We start from the raw sequence: 13501 nt of genomic DNA, 5'->3' as shown, positions 1-13501 counted from the left end.
CCGTGCCCGTCCCGCCGGAGCTCTGTGTCGCGGTGTCCCGCTGGCGGCGTCCCTGCGGCGGACACGGCGCATCTGGCGGGGGCGGGCCCGGGGGGCGGTGCCGGTGCCGGTGGGTGGGTGCCGGGGCGGGTCCGGGGCGGGCGGGCAGAGCCCGCGGCGTGGCGGCACCGCCGCCCCCCGCCCGGCAGCGCGGCGACCCCGGCCCGCCATGGGGCCCGCCCGTGCCGATTACCTGGCGCCCTGGTGGGCGGCCTGGCTGCACGGGCTCCCGCACCGCGGCCCGAGCCTGCAGCCCGTGCCCAGCACCTTCCGCCCGCAGGACCCCGACTACCAGCAGGTACCGGCCCGGGACCCCCGCGCCCCCCGGGCTCTCCCCGCGCTGGGTCCCGCTCGCCCCGCGCTCCCCGCGCCGCTCCCCAGCGGCTCCCGGCGCCGGCTCTGATCTCACGGCGCACAAAGCGCCTTTCATCGCCCGGCCCCCCCCCGCCCGGGCCAGCCGGTACCGGCACCCCCGGCCCCGCCGCTCCCCTCCCGGCCCCAGCGCTTCCATCGCTCCTCCGGAGCCCCTGCCCCGCGCTCCCGGGCCCGCCGTGACCCCTGCATGGGGAGGGGGGACAGCGCCGGGGTCCCGGTGCCCCGACATCCCCGGCAAGCGGCGGCTGCACCCCCCGGCTCGGCCACCGCGGCTCGGGGGCCCTGCGTGGGAATGGGGACAGGGATGGGGACAAGGGACACTTCCTCTTCCCCACGTGACAGTCCCGTGGGGCTGAACGCGGCCGCATCCCGGGCACACCAGCGGGTCACGGCTGATGACTGTCCCCTCTCTCCTTCCAGTCGCTGCTTTTCCTGGGCTTGGTGGCCGCCGTGTGCCTCGGCCTCAACCTCCTCTTCCTCATCGTGTACCTGATCTGCCTGTGCTGCTGCAAGAGGGACCAGGACCCCGAGACCAAGCGGCCCCACTCGTGTTGTGTCACCTGGATGGCCGTCACCGCCGGGCTCATCTGCTGGTGAGGACGGGGACAGGGACCCGGTGCTGTCCCCCTGTCACCGAGGGGACTCTGCACTCCAGCCGCGAGTCGCTTTAATTAGATCTGTTCAATTAAATGCGCTCCATCCCTGCCTCCTCCCGTGCAGCTGCTGGGGCAGCCCCAGGGACCAGCTGCGGGCCAGCCCCATCCCCGTCCCCGTCACGGCTGTGCCGCCTTCCCGGCTAATCCCGGGCGGGAACGTGGCCGATCACTAATCCCAGCCCAGAGCAGATGGCGGGCGGCAGCGTGACCCAGCTGGCAGCTCCCTTGTGCCCGACCTTAATTGCAGCCACAACAATTAGACAAGGGGACGACGCTTCTTCACCCGGCACCGCTCTGGGGGCTGTCCAAGCCCACCTCGGTTCGGGACAGCCACGGCTGGGAGGACCCTCAGGGCAGCTGTCCCGAGTGTCCCCTGGCATTGGTGGCCTGGGGGGGAGCAGGATGGGCCACGGGCCCCTGTGGCTGCCTGGCCACGACCCTCGCTCCAGACAAAGGGGCCGCTTGGCCGGGGCGGAGCGAGATGGCTGCCTGCGAGCCTCGCACGGAACAGGGAAACAGAGAGACAGGGAAACAGCACTAATGAGCTCAGCGAGCTCCCCCAGCCCCCCCACCACCGCAGAGAGCCACTCTGCAGCTCCCGGGGGCTCTGAACCCCCCCAGCAGCCCGTTGGTGGCTGTGCCAGGGCTAACAGTGGCCATTAGTGGGCCGGTGTCTGTCGGTTGTACCGGGGTTTGGCGAGCACTGTGTGCCACGTGTGGGCACGTGCTCAGGACACGGCCATGGGCACCTCTGTCCTCGGAGCCAGCCCTGAGCTCCATCCCAGCTCCGTGGGGAGCTCTGCAGCAGCTGCAGGGAGCTCGCCACAGGGCCTGGAGCCGCTTCAGCTCCCAGCCGAAGGTTTAATCAGGAGCCACAGCGCTTCCAGCGGATCCCCCTAATCTGCTTGGCCCAGCCCCTCTGCCCTCAATCTCTCAGGGTTTGGCAGGAGGAGCTTCCAACCCACCATGCCCACGGAGTGGCTCCGGCTGTCCCCTGGCCACCAGCAGGAACAAGTTCCCATCATGGCACTGTCCCTGTCCCACTCTTTGTCTCTGCCCTGCCCCAAAAGCAGGACACCCCGGGGAGTGTCCCCTGTCCAGCGGGGTGAGCGTGTCCCTCCCCTCTCATCGGGGTCCCCTCTCTGCCCACAGCGCGGCCGTTGGCATCGGCTTCTATGGGAACAGCGAGACCAACGACGGGGTTTTCCAGCTGCTCTATGCCCTGGACCACGCCAACCAGACCCTCACTGGCATCGACTCCCTGGTAGGGCTGCAGTCCCCAGGGTGCATCAATGCCCTGTGCTGGGTTTGGTAAAAGCACAGGGAGGGACATCCAGCCGAGCCCTCGGGCTGGCCGTGCCGTGCCGAGCGCGGGAGGGTGACGTCACCCCACAGAATGGGACCTTTGTGGCCCGGCAGGGCCGGGTCAGGGCCATGGCAGGGCTGTTCTGAAGGATGGATCCAGCTTGGGCACAGCGGGGTGGAAGAAAGAGCATTCCAGGGATGGGGGCAGCTCTGGCAGGCTGGTGGGTGCTGACCATCCCGGTGGGCGCAGGTTGCCAGCACCACGCTGCAGATGGACGGAGGGCTGGAGCAGCACCTGGCGCGGCTGAACGAGCTCCTGGCCTCGCGGGGGGATTACGTGCAGACCCTCAAGTTCACCCAGCAGCTGGCCAGCAGCATTGCCCTGCAGCTCCAGGGGCTGCCGGCCTGGCGGGGCGTCAGCGCTGACCTCACCGAGCTGTCGGGACAGGTCGCCTATGTGGAGTATTACCGGTGAGCTCCAGCGTTCCGGGGTGTCCCAGCAGGGCTGGGGAGCTGGCTGTGTGTCACAGAGCCTTCCTCTGCACACAGGTGGTTGGCTTACCTGCTCTTCTTCATCCTCGTCCTCACCGTCTGCCTGCTGGCCTGCCTGGGGCTGGCCAAGCATTCCCGCTGCCTCCTGGTCATGTGAGTACCCTGGGGATGGTCGTGGGGCTCGTGGGGACCCCCAGCCATGCTCCCCACCCGTGCTCCCCGCTCTCCCTGCAGGATGCTGTGCTGTGGGCTGCTCATGCTGGTCCTCAGCTGGGCCTCCCTGGCCGTGGACACGGCGGCCGCGGTGGTGAGTGGGGCAGGAGGGGAGGGAAGGGCTGGTTGGGGCTGTGCTGAGCACTGTGGGCATCAGGGACGTCCCTCTGTCCCCACAGGGCACCAGCGATTTCTGCGTGGCCCCAGACAAGTTCATCATGAACCAGACAGACGATGAGATCAGCGCAGGTGAGAGCTGGCTGTGAGGTGAGCACGGGCAGGACCCCAAAACCCAGCCAGGGGTCCAGTGCCCCCCACTGCCACCGTGTCCCCAACGGCTCCCTGTGCCCTGGGATGCTCCTGCTGATGTTCCCATTCTCTCTGCAGAGGTGGTTCATTATTACCTGTACTGTGACCAGAGCCTGAGCAGCCCCTTCCAGCAGGTACAGGGGCAGGGGGCACTCCCCCCTTGGGGCTGGGGGTGTCCTGGGGCTGGGGAGGGGTCTGTGACTGTTCCCCACTCCTCCCTGCAGGCTCTGACCGTGTTCCAGCGCTCGCTGACCACCATGCAGATCCAGATCCAGGGGCTCATCCAGTATGCACTGCCCCTCTTCCCAACAGCTGAGGTACAGCAGGGGGGAACAGGGATCCTCATCCCTCCTTCTGCTCCCCAGAGCTGCCTGACCCCCCCTTTTCCCACAGAAAGACCTTCTGGCTGTCCAGCAGCTCCTCAACTCCTCAGAGAGCAGCCTGCACCAGCTGACAGCCCTGCTGGACTGCCGGGGGCTGCACAAGGTGAGGAGGGGCTGGCTGGGGACCAGCTCTGGGGTCCCCCTGCGGTGCCAGCAGCGCTTCCCTGCCCGTGTCCTGCCAGGATTACCTGGATGGCCTCATCGGGATCTGCTATGACGGCGTGGAGGGGCTGCTCTACCTCGGGCTCTTCTCCCTGCTGGCGGCCGCCGCCTTCTCCACGGTGATCTGCGCGGCCCCGCGCGCCTGGCAGCAGCTGGCCGGGCGGTGGGTGTGAGACCCCTGCCCCAGCCCCCCGCCCTCACCGTGGCCACAGAGCCGGCCTTTGGGAGCCAGGGCGTGTGTGCCAGCACCTTGTCCCCACAGGGAGCGGGACTATGATGACATGGACGAGGAGGACCCCTTCAACCCCCAGGCCCGGCGCATCGCCACGCACCACCCGCCCCGGGGGCAGCTGCGCAGCTTCTGCAGCTACAGCAGCAGCCTGGGCAGCCAGAGCAGCCTCCACCCCCCGGCACAGACCGTGTCCAACGCCCCCGTCTCCGAGTACATGTGAGACCCCCCGAGCCCCCGGGGCGGGCAGGGAGCCGTGCTGGGCACGGGCGGTGACGGGGGTCTGCCTGTGCCCCCCAGGAACCAGGCCGTGCTCTTCGGAGGGAACCCCCGCTACGAGAACGTGCCCCTCATCGGCAGAGGCTCTCCTCCCCCCACGGTACGATGGCCAACAGACGCCAAATCCTCGTGACACCCCAGGGGGGTCACCTTGGGTGGCTGCTCTGGGTCACCGAGAGCCGCTGGCCGGGGTGGGACAGGGAGGGGAGATCTGGGTCCCTCCTGCCCTGGCTCCCCTGCCCGGCTCTAACTCAGTTCCTGGCTACCCATGGGGAGGGGGCACAGCCACATGCTGGGGGACACCAAAATAACCTTCCCCTCCCTCCCCTGTGTTTCCTCTCCATTCTGGCTCTCAGAGGACGCTCCTTGCAGTCTGTCCCTTCACATTCCCATTTCCCTGCTCGTTAATCCTGCCCTGTCTGGTATTGCTGCTTTATTTTTTTATTCCTTGTCTTTTTTTTTTTTTTTTTTTTTTTTTTTTGTGATTTCTTTTAATTTTTGCATCCATTATTTTGGAGCTAAGTTGCCCATCAAGAGTAAGTTCAGCCACTTCCTTCTCCCTCCTTATCCTGGGGCTTATCCTGGAGGTTCTCCCCTCCTCCTCACCCTTCCACACCTCCCTTCATCCCCTTCTCCTGCTTGGCTTTTGGGATGCAGAGAGCTCAGGGAGGGGGGACAAAGGGCCACATTTTGTGCCCCATTTTGTGCCCAGCCACATTCCAGGATTTTCAGCTCCCACACATTGGGATGCTGGTCCCCATCTCCATCCCTGGAGCAGTGAAACTCCTCCCAGTCAGGATGTGACTCCAGGAATGCTGCCATGGCAGGAATACTGTGCCCCCCTCCTCCAGGGATGATTTTTTCAATCAGGTGGAGGCTTGGATCCCATCTCACAGATCTGGCAGCTGGCGAGAGCCTCCTCCCGAGTGGGGGGGATTAATTGGAGCACTTCTCCCAGCCCTGAATAGTCTAATTTACCCCGGATTCAGATCCCTGAGGAAAGACTTTCCGAGTCCAGAATAACAAACTCAAAATAATCTTCCTTAATGCCTGGCTGGGGTGATGCTCCCTGCTGTGAAATCCTGGAGGAATGCGATCCTGGAGGGGCTGGAGGCTTGGGCTCGCTGCTATCCCACAGACACACCCCAGGGGCAGATTTGGGGTGAATTTGCTGCTGGGCTGGAGCTGGGAAGGTGGAGGATGAAGGTGGGAAGGGATGAAGCAGAGTTGGACAGGCTTGAAGGGTCCTGGTGTGTTGGAGGGGGGTGGTTTTATATCCCCCAGCCCTCAGAGAAGCTGAGAACAGGCTCTGAGCCTTTCCATGCCCAGATTAGTTTGGGATTAATCCACGGGGCAGCGCAGGGGCTGGCTGGGGAGTTTTGGGGTGCTGACCCCCGTGTGGCCCCCCAGTACTCCCCGAGCATGAGAGCCACGTACCTGGCGGTCACCGATGAGCACGTCCGGCACCGCGGCGACTTCCCGGCCTAGCAGGAGATTCCGCTGGGGAAACCAAAGACCCCGGAGAGAGAAGGCGTGGTAGGAGACACGGCGGGGGCTGGAGGACGAGCCTGGAGCCCCCCAGCACCCCCCTCCCCTCGGCAGCCCCCCGGACCCAAACCCTGCTGCCTTACGGGCTCCCGGGAGCACGGAGGGGTCTCCGGTGTCTCCTCCCGTCCCTGCGCCAGCTCGGGAATGTTCTGGAGCACAAATCCCGGGACACGCTGCCTCTGGGTGCAGGCAGGGGCTCCCGTAGCAATGCAGCACCAACCACTAGTGATCCCAACCCCTTCCCGACCCCCCTTCCCGGCTATCCCAGCTCCCCGTGCCCCCCTCGCTGCCCCCCGGCCGGAGGGAGCGGTCCCAGGCACAGGAATTACGGATGTCTTGGCCTTGCTGGTTTTCCTTTGCTTTGCCCCCCAGGATTTGGGGTTGTGGGAGGTGCTGGCTCTGTTCCAGACAGGGGTCACTGCGGTGGTGTTTCTAGCAGGTTTTTGGGTGGGTTTAGGCTCTTTTTGGCTCCCCAGGGCAGGTGTGGGCTGGGGCAGGCTCCCCTCCTCCTGCAGCCCTGGAGTGCTCACAGATCCCCTGGGAGAGGAGCTGCTGGGGTATCCCTGGGAAGGGACAACATGGACCTGCCACCCCTGGGGGCTCATCCCCAATTCCCAGGATGACAAGCCGAGAGAGCAGCACAAGCTGAACATGGTCCTTTGGGGCTGTCCTTTGGCACACGGAGCCCCAGGAAAGGCCCCTTCCCCCTGGAGCAGGGATGGACCCCCTGCCCCATCCCACCCACACCCCCAAAGGGTGCACACAGGGCAGTGGCTGTGCCCCCACCCAGGGCCAGGACATCCGCCCGAGTCCCCCTCTCCATACTCCCCGTGACTAGCATCCCTCCCCTTGGGGAAAATCCCGAGGGATTTTTTTATTTTATTTTTTTGGCTTTTAACATTTCCATGTAAAGGTACTGGTAGAAGAGCTGTTGTAACCGCATGTGAACTAACTGAAGGACTCCGGCTGGGAGCTGGAGTCCGGCTGGATTTGTATGTGCCCTTTGCGGGGAAAAGATAATAAACACTTGGACTAAATTAATCTCTCCCGTGCGGGTTTTTTTGGGGGGGATAATCAATGTTTGGGGCGCCTCTGAGTTGACCTTCCCAACATGGCGGCGGTCACGTGACGCCGGACTCGCCGCCATTTCGGGGAGGGCGTCGCTGGATGCGTCACGTGATGGCTGTGCCTGTGTCACGTGACTGGGTGTTCAAGCCGTTGCCTGGCAACAGCGACGCGTCCCCGGTCAGGCCCCGACGGGACCGGGCCCCACCGGGATCCCTCGTTACCCTGGGTGCTTCAGCACTCCCTCTCTGCAGCTCGCCTCCGTTTTGGGGCTCCCTGAGGCTCCTGCTGCCCTTAGAGGCCCTCTCAGGGTCCTCCCTCCACTGGATCCCTGCTCACATTTGGGGTTTGCCGAGGTTCCTGTTCCCTTGGGGTCCTTCTGGGGCTCCCTGAAGGTTTTGTTCCCTTTTGGGACATTCCCAAGGCCCACACTGTCTTCTGGGGCCCTAAAGGATCCCCACGCCCTTTTGGGGTCCTCCATCCCAGAGCCCATTCCCTTTTGGGGTTCCCCGAGGTTCTCCATCTCTTTTAGCATCCTTCCTCTACAGGGTCTCTGTTCACATTTGCATCTCCCTGAGGTTCCCACTCCTTTTTGGGGTCCTTTATCCCTGAAACCCTCGCTCCTTCTTGGAGCTCCCTGAGATCCCCACCCCCTTCCAGATCCATCTGTCCATCCCTGAAAACCCCACTCCCTTCTGGGATCCTCTCAGAAGCTCCCACTCTCTTTTGGAACTCTCTCTTCCTCCCTGAGGCCCCTTTTCCCTTTTAGGCTTCCCCAAGGCCCTCCATTCCCTCTGGAGCTCTCCATCCCTGAGGCCCCCACTCCTTTTTGGGGCTCCCTTTGAGGACCCTCCACCCCCAGTCCCCCCAGCCCTTCCCATCCCCTCCCACCATGGAGATCAAGTACGAGTACACGCGGAAGCGCAGCGAGTTCGGGCGGCCCTGCAGCTTCTCGGACTTCCTGGCCGAGGTGACCGTGGACATCCCACCCAACCCCAGCCTGGCTGAAGACTTCATCCCCCAGGACCCCGTGGACTTTGCGGTGCAGGAGGGCCCTGTCATGGCCTTGCACGAGGTATGGAGGACACAGAGAAGGCGGAGGGGACATCCCGGGATGTCAGCCGGCCTGAGGGGACAAGGTGTGTCAGGCACCTGTTGAGCCCTGCGTGTCCCCATGCCCAGGTGAACACGGAGCGGGCACAGGTGGCCATCAAGGGTGTGAACCATGTGGAGGGGGGGTGGCCCAAGCACATCGACCCCAAGAATTCGGAGCTGACCACCCGCTACCGGGAGGAGGTGGAGAGGGAAGAGGTCTACACCAGGAGTGTCCAGCGCCTCAGCTCCGTAAGACCCTGCCCTGATCCCCCCCCGGGCCCCCTGAGCCCCCCAGAGCCCCCCATGGACACAGCCATGCTGTCCCTGCAGCTGATGGAGCACTACATCAGGCAGAACAACACCATCGACATCTACGAGGAATATTTTGAGGAGGAAGAGGAGGAGGAAGATGAGGAACAAGAGCAGCCCTCAGCCAAAACCATCAATGTCCTCAGGTAGCACAGCTGGGGGGGCTCACCAGAGGTCAAACCACCCTCACAGAAAGTGGGAAAACTTTAGGAGTTAAATTCCAGTGAGTCTGGGATGGTTCTGGTGCTGTTTGTGGGTGGAGAGCCCTCCCTGCTCCATCACTCCATCCCTGCCCCTCGCCCTGCCCAGCTGATTTGGGGTTGGGAACCAGGGTCAGACTCAGCTCTGAGCATCTCCTGATGGCGCTTCTGGATTTTCCTTCTCATTTTTGGTGCCTCAAAGGTTAATTTCCACATCAAGGGTGTTTAGGAGTCAGATCCAGTAAGATGATAGGATTTTTAGAAAGGTATAACTGGAAAGACGATGAACTCATCAACTCTTCTCCCCCCGCCCAGTCCCCCAGGAGAATCATTTCCTGCACTCAAGGCTTGAGGGCTGCAGATTGGTTTCCTTGTGATTCCCACAATTCCCTCTGGGAGATGTTCATCCCAGGGATTTGCCAACTGACCTGTCTTGGCTGATGTGTCTCCCCAAAGGGACCCCAACATGCCCAGGAGGATGGCCACGCACCTCTCCTGGCACCCTGATGCCAACAGGGCAGTGGCCGTGGCTTATTGCAGCCTGGACTTCCAGGACAGCAGGAAGGACATGAACTTTGATTCCTACATCTGGGATCTGGGTAAGGGCAAGGGCAATCCCACCAGGAGCTCAGGGGAGCTCTTTGTGTCTCAGAGAGCGGGATGAGGCCTTGCAGCACCCCAGGGAGGGTCACGGGGGGAGCCCCCTGCTTTGCCCTCACAGCAGTGCAGAAACAGGGAGAAACAGGAGCTGGAAGGTGGGAAATAATCACTAAAATCCCACTCCACGGCCCTGGAGCCGGGACAGGCAGCAGAGCCTGGAGCCTCGGATGAGGGTCTTGTGTTGATGTGGTTCAATTGGCAATGAAGGAAGAAAGAGGCAGCAGGTGCCCAGGATGAGACTTGCCCTGATCTGTCCAAGCCTGGCTCACACCTGATGCATTTTGGAGTGAAAAGGACAAAGAAAAGGGGTGACAATGCAGATTTGTGTACTGGGGTGTCTGTCTCCATGTCACCCCAGGATGAAGTGACATGGGCACCTCATCCTGCATGTCTGTGTCAGGGAACGGGGTGGGGGCAGCAGGGTGGGCTGGGGGCTGCTTTTGGGGGGCTGCCCTCCCCCTTTGCTCTTCACTCATCCCTCCTTGGCAGAAAAACCCTACACCCCAGAGCTCGTCCTCAAGCCCTCGTCCCCTGTGGTGACCCTGGAGTACAATCCCAAGGACTGGCATCACGTGCTGGGAGGCTGCTACAACGGGCAGATAGGTGAGGGGGGTTAGTTCTGCTCCAGCCTGGATGACGGATGGATGGATGATGGATGATGGATGATGGATGGATGATGGATGGATGGATGGATGATGGATGGATGGATGATGGATGGATGGATGGATGGATGGATGGATGATGGATGGATGGATGGATGATGGATGATGGATGGATGGATGGATGATGGATGATGGATGGATGGATGGATGATGGATGATGGATGATGGATGGATGATGGATGGATGGATGATGGATGATGGATGGATGGATGGATGATGGATGATGGATGGATGGATGGATGATGGATGGATGGATGATGGATGATGGATGATGGATGATGGATGATGGATGATGGATGGATGGATGATGGATGGATGATGGATGATGGATGATGGATGATGGATGATGGATGGATGGATGGATGGATGGATGATGGATGGATGGATGATGGATGATGGATGATGGATGGATGGATGATGGATGATGGATGATGGATGGATGGATGATGGATGGATGATGGATGGATGATGGATGATGGATGATGGATGGATGGATGGATGGATGGATGGATGGATGGATGGATGATGGATGGATGGATGGATGGATGGATGGATGGATGGATGGATGGATGATGGATGGATGATGGATGGATGGATGATGGATGGATGATGGATGATGGATGATGGATGGATGGATGATGGATGGATGGATGGATGGATGGATGATGGATGGATGGATGGATGGATGATGGATGGATGGATGGATGGATGGATGGATGGATGGATGGATGGATGGATGATGGATGGATGATGGATGATGGATGATGGATGGATGGATGATGGATGGATGGATGGATGGATGGATGATGGATGGATGGATGATGGATGGATGGATGGATGGATGATGGATGGATGGATGGATGATGGATGATGGATGGATGGATGATGGATGGATGGATGGATGGATGATGGATGGATGGATGGATGGATGGATGGATGGATGGATGGATGGATGGATGGATGGATGGATGAATCCAGGGGATGAGCAGGATGGGTGCTGTGCTCCCACCTCTCCCACCACTCTGGACGGTCACTGGGTGAGGTTTGCTGAGGTTCCAGCTTGGACAGTGGGAGAAACGTGACAAGGAAAGGAGCTGGGAAAGGGCTTTTCTTTTCCTTCCCAGTGTACTGGGACACCAGGAAAGGAGGGCTGCCCATGGAGATGACCCCTGTGGAGTTCAGCCACAGGGACCCCGTGTACGGAGCGTTCTGGCTGCCCTCCCGAACAGGCACCGAGTGCTTCTCAGGCTCCACCGACGGGCAGGTGAGGAGCTGGACCAGGGCAAGGAGTCAGCAGCTCCTGAGGGGTCCTGAAAGAGCTTCCTGTGCCTGCTCTGCCCCTCAGCAGCACAAGATCCAGGTGTCCCAGGCTGGCACAGGGCAGCTGCCGGGCTCCAGGAGTGCCAGCACCTCTGGCTGTGCTGGGAGCTGTCCCCAGAGCCCCTGCCACGCCTTGTCCCCACAGGTCCTGTGGTGGGACATCCGCAAGATGTCTCAGCCCAGCGAGAGGCTGATCTTGGACATCACCCGGGAAGATCAGCTGAAGGCAGCTCTGGGTGCCAGCTCCCTGGACTTTGCACCTGTCCTGGTGGGTGTCCCTGTGCCCACACCTCAGCCTGGGCAGGAGGGGGAGCCCAGCTGGGCACAGGGCAGTGTCTGGTCACCCCTGTGAGCCCAAGGCCAAGATGCCCTCAGAAGAACTGGGGGTTGATGTGCTCCAAAAACAGGGGGTCCTGCTGGCATTTCAGTCCCTAAACCCCCAGTGGTGGTGGGTCTCAGGGTTCTGGCTGCAGCAGGATCCTCTGCTGCCCTCCACACCATGGGGTCTCCATCCTGCTGACAGCTGCACCCTCCTGCTCCCACCCCAGCCCACCAAGTTCCTGGTGGGCACAGAGCAGGGCATCATCATCTCCTGCAACCGTGACGCCAAGACTCCGCCCGAGAAAATCGCCAACATCTTCAGAAGCCACATCGGGGCTGTCTACAGAGTGACCAGGAACCCCTTCTTCCCCAAAGTCTTCCTGTCAGTCGGTGACTGGACTGCTCGCATCTGGACAGAGGAGCTCATGGATTCATCATCAATTATGGAGACCAAGTAGGTGTCAGTGGGCCAGAAATCATCCCCAGGGTGTCAGAGCACGCTCAGGGTGGGTGGCAGTGGGGTTTGAGTGCTGGGATGGGCCGGTGACCGAGGCAGGGCAGTGCCAGCGTGGCTGAGGGGTGGCTCTGCTGGAAGGTACCACACCTCCTACCTGCTGGACGCGTGCTGGAGCCCCGTGAAGCCAGCCGTGTTCTTCACCGCGAGGTCGGACGGGACCCTGGACATCTGGGACTTCCTCTTCCACCAGAAAGAACCTTCCCTCAGCCTCAAGGTGAGTCCCCAGCACCTCTGGGACCCTCGCATCACCACAAGGCCCAGTGTCACCACCCAGCTGTGCCCTGTCCCCAGGTGTCCAACGATCCCCTGCTCAGCCTGTGCTCGCAGGACAACGGGCGCATCATTGGCTGTGGCACCAGGCAGGGCACCGTGTCCCTCCTGGAGATCTCCCCAGGCCTCTGCACCATGCGGAAGAACGAGAAGACCCTGACCTCCACAGTATGTGCCAGGTCCCAGCCGAGCCCCACGCTCTGCCTGCAGCCCTGTGCTGTGCCCCCCACACCCCTCAGCCCCACATCTCCCCGCAGATGTTCGAGCGGGAGGCGAGGCGGGAGAAGGTGCTGCAGGACAAATATCGGGAGCGGCTGCTGCGGGAGCAGGAGAGGCTGCGGGCCAAGCCAGAGGAGCAGGAGGATCCCCAGGAGGTGTTCAAGCAGGCCCAAGCAGATTTCTTCTCCAACATCAAGGCAGAGAGGCGGAGGAGGGGCATGGAAGTCCCCGAAGAGGTAAAGGGGACAGGACAGTGGCCACCATGGCAGGGACCCCACCGAGGGCAGGGGACAGGGTGAATATCAGGTGTCTTTCAGAGTGAAGAGGGCGAGGCAGCTGCACAGCAGGAAGAGCAGGAGAAAGAGTAGGAGGATGCCAAGGTCAGTGTGCTCCAGCTGTGCCTTCCTTTCCCCTCCATGCCAGAGCTGCTGCAGGGATGAGGCCACTATCCCCAAGCTGGGCAGCTCTCTTGGGCTCTCCTCCCTCCTGGGGTGGCGAGTGGGGGACTCTGCACAGCCCCCTGACCCCACAGCTGCTCCCTGGCCTTTGCATCCTGGTTTTCTTTGGTGTGAATAAACCGGCACTTTCCACGTCACATTTCCTCTTTTGTCACAGCAGGGTCGAGCAGAGGCTGGGAAAGTCACGTCCTCCTGCTCCTCCTGTCCTTTCCTTGACCCAGGACACTCAAAGCCAGTGTCTGAGCACAGCCAGGCACCCACAGTGTGTCCCCCAGTGTCCCCAGCCGTGGAGCAGGGCACAGCAGGGTGGCTGGTGGCAGCTGGAGAGCCCTGGTGGCAACAGGAGCAGCCCCCGGGCTGGGTTATCAGTGCTGGGTAAACACAGCCCTGCTGGTGGAACCGGCAGCCACCCCAA

The 13501-nt window shown here is 61.8% G+C and overlaps 2 protein-coding genes across 5 annotated transcripts; both read left to right on the top strand.

Moving 5' to 3' along the window:
- Positions 1–92: 92 nt before the first annotated feature.
- Positions 93–7021, top strand: TTYH2 (tweety family member 2). 4 transcript variants are annotated; one of them, XM_058852043.1, is made up of 15 exons: positions 93–337; positions 835–1007; positions 2223–2334; positions 2626–2846; positions 2925–3020; positions 3102–3174; positions 3260–3329; positions 3468–3523; positions 3614–3706; positions 3783–3875; positions 3955–4097; positions 4197–4382; positions 4464–4542; positions 4966–4978; positions 5853–7021. In XM_058852043.1, exons 1-15 carry the CDS (start codon positions 209–211, stop codon positions 5894–5896), a joined length of 1581 nt encoding a protein of 526 aa, XP_058708026.1. In that variant the 5' UTR covers positions 93–208; the 3' UTR covers positions 5897–7021. The 4 variants fall into 4 exon arrangements, with proteins under 4 accessions (XP_058708026.1, XP_058708024.1, XP_058708023.1 ...); XM_058852041.1 differs by having other exon boundaries at positions 4961–4978; XM_058852040.1 differs by lacking the exon at positions 4966–4978 and having other exon boundaries at positions 5313–7021.
- A 926-nt stretch (positions 7022–7947) lies between these two features.
- On the top strand, positions 7948–13016 carry DNAI2 (dynein axonemal intermediate chain 2). Its single transcript, XM_058852044.1, has 11 exons — positions 7948–8130; positions 8238–8399; positions 8481–8605; positions 9116–9258; positions 9809–9922; positions 11106–11245; positions 11447–11569; positions 11850–12076; positions 12218–12353; positions 12431–12577; positions 12667–13016. The coding sequence occupies exons 1-11, from the start codon at positions 7948–7950 to the stop codon at positions 12925–12927; spliced, it is 1761 nt and encodes a 586-aa protein (XP_058708027.1). The 3' UTR covers positions 12928–13016.
- Positions 13017–13501: the final 485 nt, after the last annotated feature.

This window comes from Poecile atricapillus, chromosome 17 (assembly GCF_030490865.1).
Source record: "Poecile atricapillus isolate bPoeAtr1 chromosome 17, bPoeAtr1.hap1, whole genome shotgun sequence".
In the NCBI taxonomy this organism is placed as follows: Eukaryota; Metazoa; Chordata; class Aves; order Passeriformes; family Paridae; genus Poecile; species Poecile atricapillus.
The sequence above is the reverse complement of the archived record's forward strand: the minus strand, read 5'-3'. Positions and strand labels throughout refer to the sequence as shown.